At 41.8% G+C, this 18,370-nt stretch overlaps 1 protein-coding gene across 1 annotated transcript; it reads left to right on the top strand.

Moving 5' to 3' along the window:
• The first annotated feature begins 7,388 nt into the window (after positions 1-7,388).
• CAPSL (calcyphosine like) lies at positions 7,389-12,257 on the top strand. Its single transcript, XM_079330640.1, has 4 exons — positions 7,389-7,528; positions 8,338-8,515; positions 9,150-9,359; positions 11,933-12,257. The coding sequence occupies exons 1-4, from the start codon at positions 7,392-7,394 to the stop codon at positions 12,032-12,034; spliced, it is 627 nt and encodes a 208-aa protein (XP_079186766.1). The 5' UTR covers positions 7,389-7,391; the 3' UTR covers positions 12,035-12,257.
• The last annotated feature ends 6,113 nt before the right edge of the window (positions 12,258-18,370 follow it).

Raw genomic sequence — 18,370 nt, forward strand, 5'->3', positions numbered from 1 at the left:
TGAGGAGCAGCTTGCTGAAACCTTCTCCCCTCTGGTTTTGGCTCCCTCCTCTTTGCCCCCTTCACTGAGGACAGATTGTTCTGGTTGTTGTTGAAGCAAGCTGCAGACTGTTCTTGTTCTATTCTTTGCTACTTCCCCCACTTTGCAATGATTAAGGACAGCTTTCCAGCACCAAAAATCCTACTAGATGCTGGGCCCATTTAACTGTTTTCTTCTGTGGACAAAAGAGAGAGGGTTGAGCAAAGAAGTTTCTCATGCATGTCAGCCCTCCATCATTTTGTTTCACTGTGGTTGACAGAAAATAGCCAATATTTTTGAGAAATGTAGTAGAATAAAAAAAAAAAAAACTAACACCCACAACACTGTTTCTTTCTATTACTCTGAAATATTCAAGAACTTAAATTGTCATTATTTCAAGGCACAGGATAAAAACAATCAATTTGTAGTAAACATTAGTTGCTTAACTTCTTAAAAACTGAAGTATCTAGTGTTTTCATTTTCCATTCTCCAACTGAAAACACATTTGTGGTAGATTTTCAAGAAGACAAAAATTTTAAAGATAACTGCTTCTTTTTCTGGGATGCTCCTGGTCTCAAATCACCTTCAAAAAAAGTTGTCAAGTGCGTTTAGCAGCTGACATAGCATTAAAAAACATCAAAATCTGTTTGTTCTTCCTGAGAGCAAGGGAAAAAGGCAAGAAAGTTTAGGAGCGCAGTAGTTGTTTGTCCAGGCAGAGCAATGTGTCTCACTGCTGGCAGTGAGCACCCTTTGGGCTGGAAACTCTCCTCAGCCCCGAGGGGCCAGATGAGGGTCAGTGGTGTGGGGTCAGAGCTGCGTGGGGGCTGGGCTGGGCTCTGCTGCAGAGCAGGTCTGGGCCAGCACCCAGCAGGCAGGTTGGGGTGAGCACTCAGGAATTAGCTCAGTAGCATGAGCACAGTCTGCATGTGCCAGCCGGCGCTGCTCTGGAGAGCAGACAATTAATTTCAGCTGGATAACAACAAACCACACAGGGAGACAGCATTTTGGATATGAAACCATTTTATTTAGAGTCAGAGTTCAGTTGTGTTTGGAACTAGATGATCTGTAAGGTTTTATTCCAACGTAAACCACTCAGTGATTCTGTAATTTAATTGTATTACAGCTTAGTTTAAAATCAGAATACTTTTTTCCCTTGACAATGGACTTACCATGATGGTTTCTTTTTTAGTGTATATGAAACTTTCTTAATTTTAATGGCAGGAAAAAAACACAGAGGCTTAGAGACTTATCCTGTAATATTAATCTTCTTTGCTACACAGTGTTCTGGGAGTTCGTGCTTGCTAATTTTTTTTAAACCTGTATTCCACACAAACAACCCTGCTGACTTCCCTACTAAGGACAAGCAAATATTCTCATATCTGTTCTTGATAAAGCTGAAGAGCTTCACCACAATAGTGGTTGCAGGTGGCACATTAAGAAACAGTGCTAGAACTTGTAAACTAAACTGCAAAACAACCAAGGCCACTTTTTTGAGACACTTCTTATAAAGTTTATAAGGCATTTCTTAAACCTCCCTTACCTAAATTCAACATGAAATCTGATATTTTACAAACTTAATTGACTTAAATGGACTTTGTCATGAGTTTATAGATCATGTTAGCTTCATAGTATATTTTTCTTAGTTAATTCAGTCCAGTGCTGAACTACAAACTGAGCAGACAGTTCAGGCTTTTCAGACAAAACCAGCAATCAAGTTAAGTATGCATGTATTCAGTGCTAGTTAGAAAATTATGAGGAAAAATTTCAGAGTTCTGATGAAATCTTTATATCGTTTGTTAAATTCTGAATTCACTGAACTCTGCTTACAGCTTTGTGCACAATAACAGAGCAGGTACAACCAAATAAATTTCACATCCTGATGTAATCTGAGACACTTGAAGGCCTATTAATAATTTTTCGGATTGGTAACTCATTAGCCATCTCAGAAATGGCACAGTCCAGTTTCCAGAGGAATGTGGAATAAACATCCATGTGTGTCTGTATGTGACTGGGCTCACTGGCAGAGGAAAGAAAAGGCAGCAGAATGCAGCTGAGTATCCACATATTAAATTAAATTTTTTTCTTTCTTTCTTTCAAGAGCCAATCCTTGTTATTTCAATCTGCTGCAGTCCCCTGAAAGTCAATGGAAATTCTGCGCTTGAAGAATTTCTTTATTGGGGTGGGAGGCTGAATTCCAAGGACCAACTTTTTTTAGTGAAAACCATTTCTCTAGCACTCAGTGCCTCTGTTTTGTCTTTGCCAAGTGTGTGGACAGGCAGCAGCCCAAATAATGTTGATAGCCCTTTATCTCTTTTGCATTCCCAGGAGGTCTCTGGAGATCAATTCACAAAACCACGACAGTGAACGGAAGGATGTTATATTTTCACAAGGGCAGTATTTCTGAATCAGTAAATGATATTAAATTAAGTATTGTTCCCTGCTTGTGCATTAATGGACAATCAGCTGCCACATGAAAGATATAAAAGAATACTTTAAGTCTTGCACAAGCTTCAGTTTAGTACCAGGAAGTACCTGTTGATGAGAGATAAGCAGCCTGCCAGGATGCAAGTGGTATTAGTCTAGCTAGCGATGCCTAAAATAATTTTCTGCTTTTGCCAGGAAATGATGCAGTTTTTCGTTCTTGCTCAGTGTTCATCCATGGCCAGAACAGGGCTCTCCCTTCATTTCCCATGCTTTCTTACACTGACTTGTACATGCTGCCTTTGCCATCAGCCTTAATCTTATGTGTTCATCTTGCTGCTGCCCTAGAGGGCTAGGAAACACACAGGCTATTTCCTACCCCTAAGGAGTTTATCAATATCCTGGTTCCCTACCAAAGTGGTACATTATTTTACTGACAATATTTGTGACCACCTGCAGACCGAGTTGCTAATAGCTGTGTCCAGGTAGAAAGCAATTTTTCCTCATCATATGGGTGTTTAACCTTTTCAGCTTTCTTCTTGCTGCAAATGAACACAAGCTCAGCATCTCCCCAGAGGTTCTAACCACCATCAGGTCTTCAAAGTGGCAATTAATCATCAGGAAAAAAATGGTGAGGGTTTCACCCCACTGGTGAGGGGTTTACTCTTTGTGAACCACAACTGATAGTCTTTTACTCACATGCTTCTATTATGTTTTGAGTAAACAATTGAACCAGAGAGTTTTTCCAACCCTATCAACTATGAAAGCAGAGAAACGTTCTAAAAAACAACCAGGCCTCCAGGGCAATGCAGCACTTCCCCACAGCCACTTTCCCTCAATCTTGTTGAGCAAGGGGCAGCATGAGGTGTCTCCCACTCTCACCTGCTCTCCAGCCTGTGTGGGCAGAGAAGAGAAAGCGTTATTTTTAAAAGAGATAAAGTGAAAAAGCTCTCAAAAACCCACAGCAATTGTCCAGGGAAGCAGTGTAATTGCAGGTTGGGCCAGCCACAGCCTACAGTGTCCTTGGAGACTCCAGGCCTCCCAAAAAGGGGGGGCCAAGGCAGCTGGGTGTGTAAACAAGTAAAACAAGATAAGTAAGAAAGCTTTAAAATGAACAGAGCCCATTCTCACCTGAAACTTTTGCCTGAGCTGTGATCACTTTCTAAGCCCTGAACATCTCCCAGTCCTGTGTGAAAACAGATTCAGAAACTTCTTGGTAAGAGATTTTTTTTCCTTGCTTGCTACCTCAGTGAGTTTCTCTGATCAGCCAAGAGTAGTTTAATTAATTTCAATTAAACCTAATTTTTAAAATCTAATTTTAAAAAAAATCTAATTTTTCATGTCCACCTGTCAGAAGGCTGGACCTGATGATGCTGATCACGATGGAGAGAGAGAGAGATTGGAGGCTGCTGCAGAAGGGGCTGTGGGGCTGGGAAGCCGGATTTTTAAGGAGGTGTTTAGATGGTTGTCAAATACTCCTGAAGCTTTCATACTTTTAATAATTTAATGAAATTATACAAAGTAAACTAAATGTGGTTTTGACATTTGGTTTAGACCATTTAATGTATTCTGCTCTGGGGTGGGTGTGTGCTGCTTGTGCCAGGACAGGGGCCTGGGCAATCGAGACGTAATTATAGGACTCTGCCCATCATACTATAGTAGTTTTTGGGATTTTCATTGGAGACTCTTGGGCTCAGCTGAAGGATAATATCTAAAATAAATGCTGCACAGTTAGACTGAATCTGACTCTTTCCAGGTTTAATCCTCAGGCACAGAGGAATGTAAAGGGATCTGGTTTCTGAACAGCCAAGAGTCTTCTGGAAAAATCCAACCTAAAATTAAAGGCTTTGTATTTGCTAGGAATAAATGCAGTCATTTCTGTTTGGCCTGTGCAACACAATATCACCTATAGAAACAAACAATGCTGACAGCATGGGGTATTGTAATTGCTCATGGCCTAGGCTGTTAAAACAAAACACTCCAGGATTCAAAGTTAAAATAAACAATGCTGGTTAATTTCACTGAGGGAGACATCTGATAATCTTGGATGAGATACACAGATTAAAACCTTGTGGAATTACTGTTATGACCTGTTCTTGTTTTATTAATGGTATTAAGAAGTAATACATTTGTACACTATGCAGTGAACTGTTATATTCAACAAACTCTGGTTGCATCTTTAATTACTTCACATTATCCAAAAAGGAGCAAGAACAAAATGATAGGGGAGGAAAGAGCATGTGAATTACTGTGATTCCTCCTTTCTTGCACTGATTTGGACTCTCATTTCTTACAATACAGCCTAGGAAGGGTTTACCTCTAACTTAAGTCTGCAGCCAAAAGAAATGGGAAAGTGGTATAAGTGTCACTATGGATTAGGCTTGCATGTAGCAGATTTTATATTTAATGGTTTTCTGTATTTTCTGGTTGCATAAAAAAGGTTCTCAGATGCTTACTGCCATGTGGCACAAGAGACAAGTCCTGCTTAAGAGGCTTTAGTGTGATGTGAAAGTGCAATTACTTTACAAACAGACTTTAATAGCTGAATTTTGTGTAGAAACATGTTGGTGATTTAGTTTGTGAACATTATAGAGAATGAAGATTTGCAAAGAGCACTAGAAATATTTACTATTAGTGTTTTTAACCATAATACTTGGGGGGAAAAGAAGTGGGAATATCTTTACCTAGTGTATTGGTGAGATTACTGGAGTGCTCTGGAGTGGACCCACTTCAGAAGAAATACTCGGAAAAAATTGCAAAATTCAAGAGAAACAACACAATTATCTGACATCCAGAAATTGATGTTGTACCAGGAGCTATGTACCTGAGCTATGTATCCTGGGCTATGCCTAATTATTAAGCAAAAGTGAGTTTAAAAGGGTTTCAAGTACTTATGCCTGGTCACATTTTTAATAGGTATCTCTTTAATCTTGTAAAAGAGAGTAAAACAGCATCTAATATGCTGGAAATTCAGACTAGAAATAATACATATTAAAGGAAAAATTATTCAATACTGGAATAACTTAGCCTAGAGATGGTGAGTTCTGAGGCAGAAATGGTTATAGATGTAGAAACAAACTTTATTCTTACCTCAGAAATTGCAGAGGATTGGCCAGTTTCAGTGGCTTTTATTGAGGTTTAAGAGATCATAACAGATAACAAATCAGATTATCCCACCCTTGCTTCAATTAATGAGTCTTACAGCAATGATTATTTGATGCACATTGCTGTATTCTGGAAATTACTCCACTGAACCAGAGGCAAGGAGATGCTACACTCTTTTCATGGTGTTTGTGTTTGTGTTGATTTTTGCAGTGCACAGTGGAGATGAATTATGTCTTCATTGGTTTCAGTATTTACAGAACTCCATAAAGACATAACAGCATAGAGAGAAGCACACTGCACAGCAATTCTCTTGCATCACTTACTCTGCATATAGATGTATAGTTGCTATATATATGAGCAATGGTACATCATTATATAATGCAAATATAGTTTGCACTGTGTTTATGCAATCTCACTGTATTTTAAAGGGTTTCCAGCTAAACATTTCCCCTTAAGGACAGGTTGTTTTTTGCAGAAAACATTTTTGGCTGCTGATCTCACACAGCTGTGAGATCTTCCTGGTTAATGAGTTCCCAGAAGAACTTCTCTTGCTCTGTCTGAAGCAAAGGCCAAAATGCTCTATATTTTACATCTCAAGACTTCTACAGTAAGCTAGTACTGAAACCATTTGGGGAGTACAAAAACATTTTATTTTTCTGTTTTTCTAAGCCCAGCTGGAGTCATCTGAAGTGGTTATAAAATTCAGCATATGTGGCATTACCAGCAGCCATAGCTAATGCTCTGTAAAAAGGAGCAGAGTAGTTAAGATGGAACAGGGATTGGAAGTGCCATGTGCACTGACAGTCTCACACAAGGCTGCTCAGCCTCATCTCCTCATCCCAGCACTGCATCAGCAGAGCACCAGTGGCCCTCTGAATCTAGAGCTCTGCTGTAACTTCTGAGATTCTTGTGTGCCCTGATCCCATGGTGCTTGAAAAGCTGGAAAATATTTTGGGAGTCTTCGTGGTCTGCTGCAGACCCATCAGCCAGGCTATGGAACAGCAGTCTTGGCCCTGAGCATGTGCCCAGGATTCATTGTGGCCCTAAAATATCAGCATGGGCAGATCCAGTCCCACTTTTCTTAGCACTAGAAAAAATCCCTGTAGGAGAGGGAGTGGGTTTCTGCCAGTTTGGGTATGCTGCTCTTGGTGGTGCTGTTGCAGCACTGCAGAGTCTCAAGCTGGTTTTCCCTATTTTTATTCCACTATCTTCCTCTGTGGGAAGCTGGAAGGCCTTTGCTGTCAGCATGTGAAATCCTGGGGTGCTAAATATTGTGAAAGTTTAATGTATTAATTTGTTCTGCAGTTGTGTTTAAAAAGCAGTAGGTGTCATGTGTAGGTGACTGCTGTTGCTCAGACATGCAATGGGAGAAATCTCTGCCCTTCAGAATTGGAACCTTGCTGGAACGAAAGTGAATCAAAGGAAAGGTGTTCAGCCAGGGCAATTTTTGTGCTCCTGTGGTCAAATGATAGCTTCAAATCTGGCAGATGGAAGAGGCTTGGCAAGGATGCTGTGGACACAGGGGGAGCCACACTCCTGAGTGCACCCACCAGTTGTCACCAAGTTCTCACACTACAGGCAGAAAATTCTTATCACAGTCTCCTGCCTGCATCTGGATTAATCACAGAGTGGTTGACTGATCCCTTCTTTAATGGTCAGTGGCCTATATTGGCAATTTCCCTTTCTGATAGAAGGATATAGGGAAAAGGAAATAGAGGGTCAAAATGGGCCCTCATGAAAGAGTTGCTACCAGCAGCTTGCAAACTAGGAATCTGGGATGTTTTGTATGCTAAGGTAAGTTTCAGCACTATGTCTGAATGTGAATCCATGCCACATCAGTCTTCCAGATGCCAGGAACACCAAGGCACGACAAAGAGATGATAACAAAAGCAAAGGCAAGCCTGTTGAAAACATCTGACCCTTTGGAAAGAATTCGACTCCAGTGTTTAACAAAGGGATCTGCAGGCATCAAAGGGCTTGGAAGGTGAGTGTGCAAGATGTCAAACCTATTATTCAGCCTCACAGTTTTAGCTCTAAGAGACTCACACCCTAAACAGGGACCAAAACTTGAGTTTCCTCATTTCAGTGCAAACGACACAACCCACAAACCTGGCATTGAGGCTTAAGTGCTTTAGGACATAGGACTGACCTGGTCACCCTTTGAAGGATTGAAAACTGTCAATCCCTCATGAGAAAGTGCTTCTGTGAGACCTAGAACAACTCCTGCCAGAGAAAGGAAGGGAACATTAACCATACATCTCTCCTCAGTGTCTTCTAAAATTATCTTAAGCATTTCAGCACTGGAGATTTTAAGCTTCCTTTTCTTTATGGTATGGTGCACTTTTAGTAATGATCTAAAGCTGTCTAGTTTTTGGGAAGCACCTAAAATCTTTTTGTAAGCATCCCATCCCTAGAAAAGGGGTGTTGCATGATACCCTGAGAACCCTCCCAGGCCCCATAAACCACAGATCCATCTAAATGTGGAACTTCATCTAAATATCCAATTTGCAGAGGTCAGAGGGCTATAATGAACAGGAATACTACCAGCCTTTCCCTTGTTTAACTTCAGATTTATACAATTTATGCACCCAATCTAAACAAATAATCTACTGCCAAGTGTAGGGGATGTCTTTGTTGGATTTTTTTCCCATTTTCTTTTCTTTTATTTTTTTTTCACCTCAGGATACAGAAGAAGGATAAAATGTTTTCTCATTGTAAGGTGACTCTCTGCTCCAGTACTGTGTTAAACCATGTTTTCCTATGCATTTTCCTCATGTTTCATGTTTTCCACAGATTATTTAGGATTATTGATGTTAACAACACCAGGACCCTTGATTTTAAAGAATTTTTGAGAGGACTACGTGTTTACTCTGTTGTCATTGAAGAGGAAGAAGCAAAACAGCTTTTCCAGCTGTTTGATAAAGATGGAAGTGGAAAACTTGATTTTGATGAATTTATCTTTATGTTGAGAGTAAGTATGGGAATTTATGGTGTTATTGCATTAAATGGATCAAAATATGTCAGAACAGAACAGAAAAATTTAGAATAGAATATTTGCAAAGAAATAGTTGTGATTTTTTTTTTTCCCATTAATTATGGCCTTGACTTAGATACCAAAACTCCTGTGCTGCAGTCTGGGTACCTGTGTGGTTCAGCCTATCAATCTCCCTTCTTTGTTGGCCATTTTATGATGCATCTCTTTATAACAGGGGACATCTTTTCTCATTGACCACAGTGATTGATTTTGTCTGAAGTACCTTTGCTCTGCTGAAGCCTAAACAATTTAGAAAGAAAATATTAGTACTTTGGGTAATTAGTAATTTCTTGTTGGAAATATTTAAAATGGGCATATCAGAAAAGTGCAATAGGTAGCATTTTTTCTCTTATTGTCTATTTGTTATTGTATGGATAGACACAATAGTCTTAATCATATTGCTCTTTTGAGGATACATTGCCCTTTCTAGCTCATGGACAGTGTAGACTAACACCAGTATATTTTCCCGCCTACCTGGAAAGTTTTGCTGCTAGCAACAGCAAGTACTTCAATTTGGAACTGGGCAGGAAGTTGGCAAAAATAAAATTATTCTGTTAATATTTCTTTACAGCCTCCCATGTCCCAGGCAAGAAAAGAAATTGTCCTGAAGGCATTTCAGAAAATAGACAAGACTGGAAATGGTGTCGTAACAGTCGACGACTTACGTGGGGTGTATAGTGGGCAACATCACCCCAAGTACTTAAACGGAGAGTGGACAGAAGACCAAGTTTTTAGAGCCTTTCTGGAGAATTTTGATTCATTCTATGACAGAGATGGGAAGGTAAGTGAAGCATCTAATTGCAGGCCATGAAATCACCATCTGACTCAGAATTTGACTTAGGTTACTAAGCGTGGGAGTAATTGCAGAACCAAACATCCATTTGCATCACATTTATATGGAAAATCAAAGTAGATGCACAACGTGTGCTCAGCACTCCTGATACAGCTGGCTTGCACATTTGAGGCAAAGGGGCTCTGCAGGAGGTACAAGGGTGGTTGTGAGATTGGATTAAGGCCTGTAGCCTTAATAATCAAATTCACAGATTACACCAATTACATCTTCAGACTACCCCACAAAGTTGCTTACTTTTAAGATCCACATAAATTGGGGGATTTTTCACTTCTCAGGAGAATAAATACTGAGATCCAGTTCAAAAGCAGGTTCCCTGCTTTGTTAAATACTTTACAGTTAATTCTTCTCCAGTGTAACTACTGAGACACTTGACTTGGAAATCAGTTCATAATAGAGATAGGTCTATCTAGAGAAGGCTGGAGGGACAATGGGGCTGGGGCTACTGCCACAGGCATGTACCCTCAAAGACATGAGCTGGGACAGAGCTGGAAGCCCTTCCTGCTCTGGTTCAGGTGCAAAGCCTGGGGCCTTTTTGTAATGGATTTCTTATATATCTGCTTTGCAGCTATCTCTGAGCCAAGAACACTCTCTTTCCCCTTGTTCTGTCTGCAAACTTCTTTGAACAGTCTGAACTTACATCTGTTGACCAGCTCAGAGCAATCCTGTATCTCCATGGTTCGTGTGGTGATATTCTCAATCTGAGCAATTAACAATAACAAACTAGGCTATAAGTTTTTATCAGTGCTTTGTGGAATGTTTTTAAGACTTTCCACACTCCAGGCTGCACTTGAGTTTTCAAGGCTGCATTGCACTGGTAGCTCCTACCTGTCTACTTCCCCACCCAAATCCTTCACTTGCTTTGCTCCCATCACTCAGGCTCTCAGTTGTAGAGAGGTAATGGGCTTTATCTACTGTGGGCATGACTTTGCTCTTAGTAGAGATGAATTTCATCCCTTCTGCTGCAGTGTCATCCTCAGAGATACCAGTTTAGAGCCAGCCATCTCCTTCCACTTCCACAGCAGCGGTGACATCTAGCAAATTTCAAACAAAATGTTCTTGCTTTTTGTGCTGAGGTCATACATGAACACATTAAATGAGTTCCCAAACAGATCCTTGATGAGTTCAGTGCCTCTTACTCTGAGCATCCACCTCTTGATAAGCATCCAACCCTGAGGCTAGCTCAACTGATTGCTGTTTCTCTGAGAACAGTCTGTGGCTTTCCTGAATCAGGAGACACTAATGATACTGAATACCTAAAATGTTTTTTAGCAGAAATGCCTCAAGACTGAGCATTTGTTAGAAAAGCCCTCTTCACCATAGTCTTGCTGGGTGCTTCTGAAATAGGCAGTTTTAGTGAGGCTTGTGATGGTATAAGAGACTGAAGTGGTCCCTTCTCCCTATTGTCATGTATCTCTAAATTCTCAAACACACAATGCAATCAGAGCAGATAACATGGAATCACAGAATATGCTGAGTTAGAAGGAACCCATCAGGATCATTGAGTCCAACTCTGCACAGCACACCCAGAAATCACACCATGTGCCTGAGAGCATTTTCCAAAGGCTTCTGGAACCTTGTCAGGCTGGTGCTGTGACTGCTGCCCTGGGGAGATTCAGTGCCAAACACCCTGCAGGTGAAAACACTTTTGCCTGATACCCAACCTAAACCTCCCCTCACTCAGCTTCAGGCCATTCCCTCGCATCCTGTCCCTGTCAGCAGAGAGCAGAGATCAGTGTCTGCCCCTCCTCTGCCCCTCATGAGGCAGCTGTAGCTGCAGTGAGGGTTCCCCTCAGTCTCCTCCAGGCTGAACAGACAAAACGACCTCAGCCACTCCTCACACAGCTTCTCCTCCTGACCCTTCACCATCCTCACTGCCCTCCTTTGGACACTCTGTCATAGCTAAATGTCTTCTAAACATTTTTTTTTTGTTTTGTTTTGTGATGTTTATTCAAAGAATGATCTACACAATTCAAGAGTTAAGGCATCACAAGAGACATATACAGTTTTTCTCTTTGCTAATTTGATTATTTATTTTTTAATGGTCATTTTTAAACCTCAAACCTTCATTAAAGGAGACTTGTTTAGAGCAATGGGTGGATATAAAGTACCCATCTCTCTCTGAATTGCATCGGAAACACCATTCACTTTATTAATAATTACGTAAAGAACCAGATTATAGAATCCCTGGAAAAATGTACATTAAAATTTTTGTCTTCTTAGGCAACTGTGATTTTAACTTCATTTTCTGGTAAGGTTAGTTAAACTTTACATTTCATCTCCATCCAAGTCTTATGGAGGACAAGAGCTCTTGTTTCTAGCAAAGTGGAATTAAGTAAATTTTAAGTGTCTTAATTCCTCTTGTTGGATTCCTTTCTATTAGCAACAACGTGAAATAGCAGATGTTCGGTTTCATTAAGAGTTCTTCTCAACATGTGGGTTTGACTTACAGCATTAAATAAAACCAAAGGTTCATTTTCCTATTTTTAATTCCTCTGTCTCAGGTCACAACAGACGAGTTCATGAACTACTATGCTGGAGTGAGCGCTTCAATCGATACAGATGCATATTTTATCCTCATGATGAAGAATGCCTGGCAACTCTGAATATTCAATAAAGGAAGACTTTTCTTTCACCTTGTATGGGCTCCTGTGATTAAGTTTATGTACAACAACACCCTCCTGTTCTATAACAACAGTTTCCAGTAACTGTGCCAATTACATTCAATCTGCAGAATTAATTAGCAGATGCTCCAGTAAGCTTAGTCCCAGGGAATCAGAGCATTATCAGAGAGTAGATCTGGCATTTGGCCACCCCACACATCTGTCCTTTTTCTCTTTGCATTCCTGGTATGTCTTTTCTTTTCTGACATGAACTGCTCTTTTCTGACATCTGCAGTAGATCTCTGTGGCTCCTAAACACCCCTTCTTGCAGTGTTAGATACAGTTCTGTTTGGCAGAGGAGGCAAGAGATGGAAACCAAAATATTCTGAAAGTGCAGAGGAGGCAAGAGATGGAAACCAAAATATTCTGAAAGTGTGGTGGTCTTGGACAGGCTGTTATAAATGGAAGAAAGTCTGTCCCAAGAAGGTCATATAGACTTGTCACCTGTAGCACTGCAGTATCTCTTGGCTTCATGGGTCTCACTAGTGTGATGGAGCAGCTGCTGATCTGTGGAAGGAGCAGAAACCCTGACAGGGCCTCCCTGGAAAATCATCCCACTGGCTTTTCCTCCCTCAAGGATTCAAAAACTCTCCCACCATATGCCACTGGTATGTGGCTCACATTCTCTCCCCTGTTTAGAGCTCATTCCCAGATGCAATCATCTACCATCCCATCCCCAAATAGTGGAGGGATTTCCACAAATTGCCAAGTGAGCAGCCATTGTTAGAGCCTTTGAGAAATTCAAAGACAAACCCTTTAACTTGGCCACAGATTCAGCTCCTGTGGCTGGTATAGCCATGAGAGCAGAACACGCACTCCTCAAGGAGGTTTCCAATCCAAAACTACACCAATTGATTTCTGCATTGACACACTTGACTTCCCACAGAAAACAGCCTTACCATATTATGCATATGAGGTCACACACTGACCTTCCCACTTTTGTCACAGATGGGAACAGGAAAGCAGATGCAGTGGCCATGTCTGTGGAAACTGCAAATGTCCCTGACATCTTTTCTCAGGCAAAGCTGTCACATGCATTTTTTCATCAAAATGTACCTGCCCTCATTAGGATATTCAAGCTCCCGAAAGATCAGGCAAAAGCCATTGTTGCAGCATGTCCAAATTGCCAGAATTACCAGATACCCTCTATGGGTACAGGGGTCAATCCCAGAGGTCTAAACAGCTGCCAGCTGAGGCAGACTGATGTGACCCATTTCCTGTCCTTTGGGAAGTCAAAATACGTGCACGAGTCAGTTGGCACATTTTCTGGAGCAATGTTGGCATCAGCTCATGCCCCTCACACTATTAAGCATTTTCCTCTTGCATTCGCTACTCTAAGAGTCCCAAAAAAGATCAAGACCAAAAATGGGCCTGCCTACAAATCTCATAAACTAAAAAAGCTTCTCAGCGAATGAGGAATTTGACACATTAAAGGCATAGCTGCAAACCCCACAGGACAATCCATGGTAGAGAGAACCCATCAAACCCTAAAAAGAGTCCTCAACCAGCAGTGGAGAGACACAGAAATTGTATCTCCTCTTGACAGACTCTGCAAAGCTCTCTACATCATCAGCTTTCTAAATTGCACAGCATCAGAAACTAATCCCCCAATTCTCAGCCCCTTTGCAAATTCAACCCAAGCCAAGCTCACTGAAAAAACACCAATGCTGGTGAAAGACCCAGAAACACACCAAATTTCTGGACCTCTCTAATTAATTACCTGGAGATGGGGATAGGCCTGTGTATCTCTGCCACCTGGTCCAAGATGGTTCCCAGGGTAAAACATAAAACCATACCCAGGCACTGCACTACTTCCACAAACACCAGCAAAAATTCTCCTGAGTCCAATACAAAACTTCCTCAAAACCAGACCAGTTCTGCTTGGAGAGGCAGGCATAGCTGAGCACCCACAAGGCAAAAAAAAGACCATCCTATCACACAATAGCAGACGAAACAGAAAACCGAGCAGCATTCTGCTGCTTCACTCAAGTCATAGGCCAGATTTACTCTAGTCGCAAAGTCATCTTTAGTTCACATGTTATTATCCCCCCTGAAAAACCCTGTTGTTCCCTCCCTTTAACCCTTGGCAAAAACCCCTGTGCCTATATTCATTCCCCACCCTTAGTGTTAGAAAAAGAAAAAAGCCCCCTCAGTACCTTATGGATTTGGACTGGATCCTTTTGTGGAAGAAATAAAGTGTCTGTGGAACCTCCATGCCGCTTTCTCTATATCTTCTCTCTGCTGGCCAAGAAGGTACTTTGCAAGTTGAGCAGAAATCACAGTAAGAGCTGATGGCCTAGACTCTAGGCTTTCTAGCATTCAAGTACCTTGTAGCTGAAATCTGCCTGAGACACAGGACAAGCTGTTCCTTATGGGATATCTTATCCGGGCTTGCTGAGGCAGCTCAGGGCAAACCCTAAGCCCCAGCAGTCACACTGATCTTGCTGCTGGGAACATGGGAGTTCCCAGTACTGGGAGGCTGGAGGGGTAATTGAAGAAGGGGAGACATAGGCCAGGATAAATGCAAAATGCTTTTTAAAGCCCTGTTTTTTCTCCCTGGTTCTCAACTAAACAGACAACTTTCCTGTGCATACCATGTTTCAACCCCTGTGCAGCTTCTTAGAGATTCTCACTCCCATCCTCCTGCTTTAATTCCTTAATTTCCATACTGTGAAATCATTTTACTTGTATTTTTCTTCTAAGGGGACATATGTGTTACAGTACTTTTTCCTCTCTGTTCCTGGAATATTTGCTGATCTGGTAGCTGTTGCCTGTACATACCTACACTGAAAGTTGTTTTCTGTTTGTTTGTATTTGCAGTGGTTTATCAAGGATCAAGGGATGACTTTGCAGAGCTGACTTGGAAATGAAGAACTCAGAACTTTCTTATCTTCTTGTCTTCTGCTTCTGATGATTAATAAAGATTCAGAACCTACCCTTCTTGTCACACCAATGAGGCCATCTCTGTTCATCTTTTGTCTTTTGTCCATACAGATGGGAAGAAGTGGTATACAAAGAAAACTATAAAAATAAAATCCAGAAAAACCCTAGTGTGGTATATAATTTTTACTGCTTTGATACCTTTTTCTTTTTTCTTCTACTTTCTGCTCTGTTCTCATAATTTTGCTTCTCTCCCAGACTGAGAAGCTGCTGCTATAGCAAAGACTAAGTGGCTTGTGCATGGCAGCATTTGCTCCATTTCAGGCTGGCAGCCAGCTAAAAGCAGTGCAGGGTTATAGAATGGACTTCAAAACAGCTTTTGTGATGAAGTCGCAGCTCTTAGCCTGAGTTGCTAACATTTCAAATACTGAAGTCTTAAGAGCTTGCTGCTCTGATCCTCTGCAAATCCTGTTTTTCTTTTGTCCAGCAATGATCTCAGTATGAGCAATAGCTGCTTGCAATTCCTTAGTGAAGGCTGTGCAAACTCTATCCTTTTCTTGACCAGTAAGACTCTGGAAACTTGCATCCTAGCTGACACTGGAAACTGGTGGAGAAACTCTCTTTAAGATTGCCAGCCATCATAAAAGAAGGTTTTACTCACTGCAATGCTACTGAAGTGCCAATATGAATGAAACACTTTCAAATAGGGGCTGTACATGGTCTAGCAGCTTGAATAGAATGCATGCACTTCTCTTTCATTAATTGATTTCACAACATGGTGTCATGCCATCTGAATTCTCTTTCAAACAGAAAGCAATGTGGATGGACTGTGGGAATCACAAAATGAAAGAAACATTTCCCTTTGACTTGCTATCTCACGTCTTCACACTCTGCAGTGATCTGACAGGCTGATATTTGTTCAAGTGAAGTGGAAATTTTAATCTGAATAACTGCAGCCAGTTTGTCTCTGGTACTAATAACCTTCCAATTTTATTAAATCCCAAACCAATACACATTTTCAGAAGGCAGGATTGGTACTGAAAGCAAATGTGCATTTTTGAAACCAGCAGGAGTTTGTCACTGGCTTCTGGAAGCCTTAGTGAGCCTGTGGGAGATGGGGGAAATTCTGTGCTTCAGGCTGAGCTGGACTAATGGGGTTTGTGTGGGGACTTGAAGGATGTGATCCAGGGTGGCTTAAACCCTCTCACCCTCCTGGTGTACCCCTGGTGCTCTTAGAACAGCACCAGCTCAGGTCTACCTGTGCATGGACCTCATTGCTAACTGGATATGTTTCCTGAGAACATGGTTCCCAACTGAGTAATTTCAGCATTTATACAGAACCACGTTTTCAAGAACTGATTTCAGGTGCTTTTGAAGTCAGAGGCAGTTTCCTTTCACTTTTGTGGGAACAAAATTGTTATTGGAGCATTCTGAATAACAATTAGTAACTTCAGAAAACCTTCTTTCAGGAAAGTATAAATAATCTGGGAAACAAAAACCATGATTTTTCACTAGCTATCAGATGCTGTAGAACTCAAACTGGAATCTGTATGAAATGTAATTTGATTAATATGTGTGCAAATTAATGGAACAAAAACTGGCATTAGCTGCCAGATTATAAAATATCAGACTGGAGACACACACACTGGGCATACAGAGGAAGCACACATTAAAGGAAAGTTAAAGGGGTTTGAACCAGACAAGAGCAATTTTCAAAACTAACAGCAAGTGCCCAGAGCCTCCCTTTAGCACTTCACTCTCCCTCTCTGTGATGTGGGAGACCTAAAAATGGGGCAGAAAGGCCCCTGTTCAGCTGCAGCTGCAGTGTGGTGGTTACAGACCCAGCAGATACAGGAGATAACTGGTGATGCTGTCCTGCCAGCCTGTGGCTCCACAGCACACACAGCAGATTTTGGGAGATAGGTGGCAATGCACATCATTGTATCTGGTGCTAGAATCAAGATGGGAGATCTTGGTTGGTGCCTCATGTTCGAAGCACTATTTCTACGTTCTGATTGTGCAACAGATGCTGAACAGGATGGCACAAACCACAGGAACATCTGAGTCGGCAGGGCTGGGGGCCAGTCCCAGAGGTGGAGATTTTGCCTGCACCTTGAATTCCAGCCTGACTCGTGGCAGTGTCTTGTCAGGAATAAGGTCTGCTCTCCTCAGTGACCAGAACTGAAGTTTGCTCTAAAAATGGTGGTAAAGTCCTGCAGTAAAGAGGGAAAAGACTCCCTTATTATTCCTCCAGAATTCTGCCCCCTCTTCCTGCCTCTGCATGAGCCATCACAGCACCTCAGTGACACCACCCCACTACCCCAAAAAAAGCACAAGGTACGGGGAAAAAGAGGTGTGGGACAGCCTTTTTTTCTGGTGTGTTCCTCTGGGAAAGGTGACACTTCTGCAGTTTCCTTAACTACATTTACATTCTGACCTCCCTGGGCTCTTTGTGGCTTCATGTTTCTGTTTGGGAGAGGAAATTTTTGTCTTGATGGATAAAGAATTTTTTTTGTTTTATACTGTCTCAGGCAGAACAGAATTCTGATTCAAGCCCCTGAGTTTATTGCAAGCCCCTCTGCCATATATTCTTGAAAATAGACCACAAGAGATTTTCAGTGATCTGATTCATTCTGCTGCTTTCATGACACAAAGCTATCTTGGCAGAGGCAGATGGCAGCAGCAGAAGTTTTGCAGATGAAACTACCTGTGCACATTACTGTGTAAAAGCCAACTTGCCTTTATGCAATCCTTTGCACACAGTGCTGCCTCAAACCTCTGCAGCTGTGTGGGCAGAGCACGGCTTTGCCATCCCACAGCTGTCACTGCACAGAAGGAGCAAACCCAGGGATTTTGTTGATTTTTGGCTTGCAGCTCCTATCCTCCACACTGAGAGAAGCAGCAGCAGCAACAAGAGCAGCACACTGAGGTTTGCCAGTAACACAGGTAATATCAAGAGCAACTTGGCACTGCAGCAGCTGCCTACTGTCTACACCCCTGTGATTGCAGCTCACTCTGTTTCTTCAGCTTTCCTCTCCTGCAGGGTGAGCAGAAAGGATTCCCAGTAGTCTGTGCTTAACACCAAGTCCTCAGGTGTCTGTAAGTGCCTCTCTGTTTGCAGCAGATACTGGTGTGCCTCAACAGTCTGAAGGTGCTATGGTTTCAAAGGGAGCTTGGTTTTGGCTCTAGCACCTCTTCCAGCCTTGTGCAGCCACCCCAGGTACAGCAGCCCCACCTCCACAAAAACCTGGACCCAGGCTTCCCCCCAGCCCACAGCACTGCTGCTGATCCCAACAGGAGCTGCAGCTGGAGACTGGGGACAGGACCCAGACTTAGTCCAAGGTTTTGTGGAAGTGGAATCAGGTGCTTTTCTGTGGAAAAGCAGAGATTGTGGTAAAA

This window comes from Erithacus rubecula (genome assembly GCF_903797595.1).
Source record: "Erithacus rubecula genome assembly, chromosome: Z".
Lineage (NCBI taxonomy): Eukaryota > Metazoa > Chordata > Aves > Passeriformes > Muscicapidae > Erithacus > Erithacus rubecula.

Coding starts and splice junctions, on each gene's coding strand:
- CAPSL (XM_079330640.1), top strand. CDS start 7,392: ATGCCAGGAACACCAAGGCACGACAAAGAGATGATAACAAAAGCAAAG. Junction 7,529..8,337: donor GGCATCAAAGGGCTTGGAAG/GTGAGTGTGCAA, acceptor TGTTTTCCACAG/ATTATTTAGGATTATTGATG. Junction 8,516..9,149: donor AATTTATCTTTATGTTGAGA/GTAAGTATGGGA, acceptor ATTTCTTTACAG/CCTCCCATGTCCCAGGCAAG.